This window comes from Monoraphidium neglectum (genome assembly GCF_000611645.1).
Source record: "Monoraphidium neglectum strain SAG 48.87 unplaced genomic scaffold scaffold03083, whole genome shotgun sequence".
NCBI lineage: Eukaryota > Viridiplantae > Chlorophyta > Chlorophyceae > Sphaeropleales > Selenastraceae > Monoraphidium > Monoraphidium neglectum.
In genome coordinates, this window is record NW_014010545.1 from 1 (window position 1) to 7,256 (window position 7,256).

The 7,256-nt window shown below is 63.9% G+C and overlaps 2 protein-coding genes across 2 annotated transcripts; one reads left to right on the plus strand and one right to left on the minus strand.

Moving 5' to 3' along the window:
• Positions 1-195: 195 nt before the first annotated feature.
• On the minus strand, positions 196-3,025 carry MNEG_12130 (Phosphatidylinositide phosphatase SAC1; the record flags this gene model as incomplete). The annotated part of the gene is made up of 8 exons (XM_014039397.1): positions 196-231; positions 263-397; positions 654-731; positions 996-1,083; positions 1,360-1,695; positions 1,897-1,983; positions 2,399-2,490; positions 2,792-3,025. The coding sequence occupies 8 exons, from the start codon at positions 3,023-3,025 to the stop codon at positions 196-198; spliced, it is 1,086 nt and encodes a 361-aa protein (XP_013894851.1).
• A 1,805-nt stretch (positions 3,026-4,830) lies between these two features.
• Positions 4,831-6,811, plus strand: MNEG_12131 (NADH dehydrogenase (ubiquinone) 1 alpha subcomplex 9; the record flags this gene model as incomplete). Its single annotated transcript, XM_014039398.1, has 6 exons — positions 4,831-4,876; positions 5,161-5,355; positions 5,682-5,731; positions 5,930-5,998; positions 6,299-6,367; positions 6,689-6,811. 6 exons carry the CDS (start codon positions 4,831-4,833, stop codon positions 6,809-6,811), a joined length of 552 nt encoding a protein of 183 aa, XP_013894852.1.
• Between the last annotated feature and the right edge of the window lie 445 nt (positions 6,812-7,256).

Genomic DNA, 7,256 nt, shown 5'->3' on the forward strand with positions numbered 1-7,256 from the left:
CACAAGAGGGGCGTGCATGGGGTGATTTTGTTTTGGGGGGGGGGTGGGGGGAGGACCGGGCACTGGAGAGTGCTGGTGCTGCTGCGTCAGGCAATCAGTGGGGGCGCCGTCGCACGGGGGTGGCAGACCCAATGCGTCGGGGGCCGGCGAGCGCGGCGCCAACATCATCGCGTGCACTCATGCAGCACCCCGACATCACACCCGGGCTCTGACAAATACAGTAACCAGCGACTGTGCATATGCGATCCGGGCCGACACTCACCTTGTACTTTTTGAGCAGCCCGTCCACGTGGGCGTCAAACGCCGCCGTCGATGCCTCCCCCTGCAGCAGCTTGGTGGGGGGCTTGTACTTGATGTTTGGGATCTGGGTCCAGATCAGCGGGATGCTGCCGCGCAGCTGCGGGGGCGGTGTGCGGCGGGGGCGGGCGCGGTCAGGCCGGGGGTCTTTTTGCGTCGCGGCAGCGGTCTTCCTGCGCGCGCACAGGGCAGATTTGCTGCCCTAGTAGGTAGTCAATCTTGAAATCGCTTTGCTCCTGTTACATGCTGCCGGTCTGCACGCCTGGGCTGGTCGGCTCGGTGAACCTGAGTACCCTTGCCTCGACGCGGCCCCCATGCGGGCCACGATGGCGCAGCTGCGCCGGCGCCGCGCGCACCTGCACGTAGCTGGCCGACACCTGGCCGCCGTTGAGCACCACAATCTCCTCCGTCTCCACCAGGTTTGCCGCGGCGCCCTAGGGACCAGAATCAGGGGTCAGGGGCAGGTCGCAGTCGTGGATGGATGGGGTGTGGGGGTGTGCTGAGGGAGCAGCAGGGATGCGGGGCTCGTAACTGTGAACCGACGTTCATATAAACACATGTGCGGCGCCGACCCGACTACTGATGGACCGATGTGTGAAGGCGTGTACCACCATAAACTGCTGCACAGACGCGCGGGCAACGTTGCCGCGCCAGAGATGCCCCCTCCGAGGCGCCGCGCGGCGCTTTCGCGGCCGCACCTGCGTGTCGGCGCCACGGCGCCAGTGGCGCGTGCCGGAGCGGTCGGCGCTGCGGCGCGCGATCAGGGTGATGTCCAGCTTGGCACTCCTGGAGGAAGGGGGGTCCAGGGCGGGGAGCACGGGATGAGTCATACACATGCTGCCTCCCCCTGATGTAATGTGATGTGAAGTAATGCTGCATGCCTCTGGCGAGCGCAAACTGCGTGTGCGGCCAAGGCCCAAAAGAGCAGGGCGCCTTTCGCAAGGGCCGGCAAGCGGGCGGGGCTCGGCCCGACCGCCCTGGCGCGGAGGACCAGACCTTGCAGCGCCCCCCCCTTTCCAAGAGCGTGGTGCCACGGCGCGCGCGCCGCGCGTGCCCCCTCACCTGCCGTACGTCTTGGCCTCGACGCCGGTGATCTGGCCCACGCTGCCGAGGATCATTGTCAGCACAAACGCGTCCGCGCCCGCATCTGCATGGAAACCGCGGGCCGCACGGCAGGGGCCGTCGTTGTCACAGGCAAACAATGCAGCGCCGCGGAACGGGAGGTTGCGCGCGGGCAGAGTCAGCGGCAAGGCGGCCAGAAAGTCGGCCGCGCCAGCCCGCGCACCCAGCAGGGGCTTGGCCAGGGTCCTGTTCCAAAAGTATGAATAGTCGGCGCGCCTCGCCGGCGGCTTGGACGCCGTCGCTGGGTTGGCCAGCACGTCAGCCAGGCGCTGGGCGCTGCGGGGGCGAGAGAGGTGCCATTTCGCGCCGCGTATAGAATACATGTGGGCAGCCGTTCCGCTCTTTTGGGCTGGGCAAAGTCGTAGAGGGGTGGGCATGCAGCACTTCTGGCAGCCTAGCGAACATGGCGGCCGCCCTGCGGAGCCCACTGGGGCCATCATGGGCCTGCCAGCCGCCGCTGGGGCAGCGCTGCCGCACCTGAGGGTGAGGTCTGAGCTGTATGCAAAGTGCAGGCCGCGGCCTGTGCCCTCTGGGTTGATTGCATCACGCAGGTATGCCAGGAGCCTGGGGGGGGGGGTGAGAGGGCGCATGCTTTGTGAGTGAGCATGCGAGTGCGTCGTGTGATGTGTATGTCGCTGCATGTGTATGCGCGTGTGCTTTGCATGTGCTTTCTTGTGCGTGTGCACAAGAAAGCTGTGTTGGTGCTTATATGGGAATGTGCGTGAGATTCCTTGCATACCCGTGCGCAAGGTATTCGTGTGGATGCGCGCATGCTGCAAGACGGTGTGCGTGAGTGCAAGCTTGCACATGCATGTGTGGGAGGTTGGGCTCCAGAGATGGGCCAAACGAAGAGGGGGGCAGCGCGCAAAGACAGTGCCAGTGAGCATGACGGGCACCACCAGGCGCTGCTGTCCCCTAAAACCTGCCGGGCAGTGTTGAGCAGAAGGCACGTCAGCCGGCAGCATGCATGGCAGCCCACCTCTTGTCGCCGGCGTCAAAGTTTGCGTTCTTGGGGGTGATGAGCCTCGTGTTGATGACCTTGAACACTGGTTGGCCGTTCAAGGTGGCCACCTGGGCGGAGGGGCCGGCATGGGTTTGGCCGGCGGATGAGGGATTGGCCACGCATGCCAGGGCAAGGGCATGTGAGGGCCTCTCGACAGTGACGACGGGGCCTACGCGCGCAAATCCCCTCTTACATAACTCTTGTGATGACAGCCCCAGGCTATCACGCATCTGCAGCTGGCCATGCAACGCTGCCGCCATAATGGGCATGCGACAAGCAGCATTGATGGCGCCATTTGCATGCTTGGTATCGTGCGACGGCGCGAGCTGATCGACTTGATCAAAACACGTCACATTCGTGCCTCCTCACCCTCTGCGCGCCCGTCACGACCGCCACGACCGTCGCCGCCCGCAGCCTGAACGCGCCGATAACCGCGAGGACGCGCTCTGCGCTCGGCCCCACCGGTGCCTGCTGCGTCACCTTCACCTCGCCCGACGCCAGATCGATGGAGAGCGTCTCCACCTTGCCGCCGACCGCGGCCGCAGGCTGGAGAGCAACCAGGTGGCTCGACACCAGGAGAGCCAGCACATCGTGCGTCGGCATCGCTGCTGATCCTGCTGGTGCTGCTGCGTGCTCAAGGCGGCAGCGTCAAGGACGACACCAATTCAGGGTTGGGGATCAGCTGCGACTATCACCGTGGGAGCTGCCTTGTTTGTTGCTGCTGCCGTCGCTCTTGGTCGTGTCGATGCCCCAGTAGTGTGCCGCTGTCACACGCGCCTCTGCATCAAGCGCTTCGATCTCCGACGCGCGTGGATCCGCAGGGCTGCAGCTGCGATCTGAGTATGACTCCTGTTTGCGCCAAGAAACGTAGGCGCCGGCGCCGAAGAGGGCGAGTACTGCAATCACCTGTTGCAGTGAGCAGCGGCAGCGCGCAGCGGCATCATGCCGGATCCGGGCTCCGGACAGCGGCACAGCTGGGTGCTATGTGGCAATCAATGTGTGTAGTTTGACACGGACATGGGTGTTCGCTGTTGCCCATATTGCCTTCGCCCCGAAGCCTTTGCTCACGCGTTTGTTTGCAGCACCGCGTAGCATAGGCTACCGTTTTGGTTGGCCTCGTCGGTTGAGAGGATGTTATTGTCAATCATCTATGAGTTGACAAGTACAACAGCAGATCCGAAGCGACCACACCTTCCGAGGAGCAGCTGCACAGTACTCATGGACCTGGGTACCAGGTCGGTGCCCCACAGTCATAATGCCAGGGCCATGCCGCGCCTGCGTACAGGTATCCGTCTTAGGGCGTGCGTGTAGCATGGCGAGATGGCTTCAAAAACACTCATGGTTTGCCTGCAGGATCTACTCTTGCCTCCCCGACAGTAGTGTAGTGTACTGAGATATACGGCACGCATGGAGGTGCCACAAACTGGATGTCAATGTCGATCGTGGACAAGCTAACTGAGAAAGTGAGGGGTGCTGGTGTAAGAGGTATCAGGCAGTGTGTGGTGGTCCAGCCCATCAGCATGGACACCGAGGGGCAAGGCCCGCAGGTTGCCTGGATGCAGACAGGGATGATAAGACCCAATGCACGAGATACATGGCATGTAAATTTGTCTGAGTTCAGAAAATTGATGGGCACACACCATATTGTCGGAACCGTGCTTGCAAGACCACGTCAACATCAGCAAGAATCCAACAGCTGAGGATCCTTTGGTGATGCGCCTTCTTGCACCCACACAGCCAACAGCCACGCTGCGATAGATTGCGTTGCCCTTTGTGTATCTGCTGAGCCGGTTTTCCATACGACCTGCATGCTCACAGATTGGTGTCATTGCAAGCAGGACTGGTTGTGTCGCGCAAGCATGCAACAGGTCGTGAATGGACCAGAAGCTTTTTGAAAAATTGTTGAGAGCAAGAGCAGCTTGGACCAGCAGGGATAGCGGAGGACGACAAGGCTGAAAGTGGTACAGTAGAGGAGGCAGCGCCCAGGCTTGGCCTCCTGAGAATGTATACGCATCAGGGCAGTTTGCAACAGAGATTCCAGAATTTCCTAGACAAAGCAGACAATCCCAGTCACTCTGAGCTCCTGTACGGCAGGGCCGCCGCAGCCCTTGCCAGTCAACTGATGTCTCCAGCTGCCATCGAGCAGGTTTTCGCCTTTCTTGCCGGTGCGGATCAGGTGCCGATGAGCATCAGTCTCTTGGGCAACACAGTGCTGCATACGTTGGTTATCGAGATAACGTCTGCACGTGTTGCACAGCGTGTGCAGACAAAACGAGGGCTCGACGGGCGGGCCTGGAGATCCATCGATCTGGAGCCCCGCGCGTAGTGCGCTGGTGGAGGGTTTACACGAAGGCTTAGACGTGGTGAAGCCAGGCGTGCCGTCCTAGAAGCACAAGCTTTTCGGCACAATGCTGGGGCTCGCCACCAGCCTGCCAGCCGTCCAGGCGCTCCTGGGTGGGTGAAAGGCTTTGTTATTGCTCCGAATCAACCTTTTGACGTGGTTCGAGGGGTATGCAGCGACCTGTTGATCTGGCAAGGGGTCTCCCGTCGCATTGGAGCACGCATGGTCTATGTCATTGACACAATCTGTCTGAACGAGGTGCGCACCTCGAAGAATGCGTCAGCAGCAGGTTCTCCTCGCCAGCACGCTGCACGCAACAGCTCGAGCGGACGCGTGCACTTCTGCGCGATGCGCCGCTGCGCACCTCGTGACGGCCCGTGCGTTCCGGCTGCGCCAGGTCATGCTGGCGTCACAGCGGCGGTCGCGGCCGTCGCGGCGCGCGGAGGCGTCTGCAGCACTAGCAGCGACGCGGGCAGCAGCGGCGGCGCGGCGGCCATGTCGACCTTTGCTTTGAAAAACACTCCGCTGCGAGCGGGCCCTGGCGGGCGCTCAAGCGTGTCTGGGGCCACGGCAACCGTGTTTGGCGCAACAGGTGCAAAGGCCATCTGGGTGTGGGGGCGGGGGGATGGCAAGGGGCTGTTGGGCGGCAAGGTAGCAGCCACGAGCGGGTTGGTCGAGCCAGGTCAACTGCATGGCCAGTGGCTCGCAGCAATCGCAGCGCGTTTGTCGCAGCGCGCTGGAGGGGACAGCGCTCCTGGCGTCAGCACGGGTGCAGCGCCGCTGTCTGCAGCAGCTTGACTGGCCTTCACTCCGTGGCGCTCTCACGATGACATGGCGCAGCTGTTTTTGCACCACCTGCGTGCAAAGCTCAGACCTTTCACCGTACCCCGCTACGCCTCGCGCCGCTCCAACCCCCAGGCTTTGTCGGCAAGTACGTGGTCAACGAGCTGGCGCGCAACGGGACGCAGGTGGGGCGCGGAGCACGCGTCAGTCCCAGGGAGCCCAGCAGCGGGTCTTCCCACTGCTAGCGCGGCGGCGGATGCAATGATTGCCCTGCACGGTTCTAGATGTGTGGCGCCCGACTTGGCCATTTCGGCGCACGGACTGATCCGCAATCGAGCGCATCCAGCCCGAGCGTGCGCCCATGCGTCCTACGCCCCCGGCAGGTGGTGTGCCCCCACCGCAACCTGGAGGAGGTGGCCATGCCGCTGAGGCAGATGGGGGACCTGGGGCAGGTGCGGCCGCTCGGTGGAGAGGAGGGGGCAGCGCGGGCGCTCTGCTGTTTCCCATTGATGTTATCAAATCAGGACTGGAAGGGGTTTACTTCATTCAACTGGAGGAGGAGCTTACCTAGCGTCAGCCATTGCTGCTTGCCGGCAGGCCGGAGGGCCGTCGCGTGTAATGCGGGGGCTCGGCCGCTTGTTCCGTAGCTGGTCCGCCTGCCACAGCGGCGTGCAGGCGCTCAGCTGCGCGCGCCCTTGGCCCTGGCGCTGCGCTCAAGTGGTCTCTCCATTGCGTGGTGATTGCCCCACCAGGTGGTGATCATTAAGGAGTGGAGCATGGGGGACGACGAGATGACGCGCTACGCCCTCAGCCGCTCCCAGGTGCGCGCCGCGGTGCAACCGGATCAGCCCCGGGCTGAGCGGCGGCGGCTGCGGCCACGGCCGCCGCCGCGGCTGGACCCCAGGCTTGCAGCTCGGCTTTTCGGCTGGGTGCCAGCCGAGCGGAACGCGCTCCCTGGAGGCTGCTCCAGCACCTGATTTCATGCGCGTCTCCACCACCTGCCCCTGCACCGCACCCAGCGCTGTGTGCACATGCTGATTCCCCACAGACACACAGCCACACAGACACACGCACACACGGACCCACGGACCCCCCCTTGTGCTGGCTCACCCGTGACCCCCCATGGCACGGCCCCCCTCCAGATCGTGATCAACCTGATCGGCGCCAACTACGAGACGCGCAACTTCAGCTACGACGACGTCCACGCCACCTGGCCGCGCCACCTCGCGCAGCTGGCCAAGGAGAGCCCCCTGCTGGAGAGGTGAGGGGGCCGGGCGGCCGGGTGGCCGGGTGGCTGGGTGGCCGGATGGCCGCAGCTTGCCTGGTATGGGTGACATCGGCCAAGGTGTCTTTCCCAGGACACCTCCATCTGCATTGGGACAACCCAGCACCTCGGCTGCCTGCCCCATCACCCGCACTTCTGCCGCCATCCTTTCCTCGCCCACCAGCCCCCATCCTCACCGCCGCTCCCCCCGACCCGCACGAACCGCAGGTTTGTCCACTTCAGCGACGTGGCCGCCGCCCCCGACCACCCCAGCCGCCGCATGCGCTCCAAGGCAGCCGGCGACGCGGCCGTGCTGGAGGAGCTCCCGGGGCTGGCCACGGTGCTGCGGCCGGCGCCGGTGGTTGGTGACGAGGACGAGTTCCTCAACAACCTGCTGGTCCAGGTGGGGCAGGGTTTTTTGGGGTGTGTGTGGGGGGGGGGGGGCC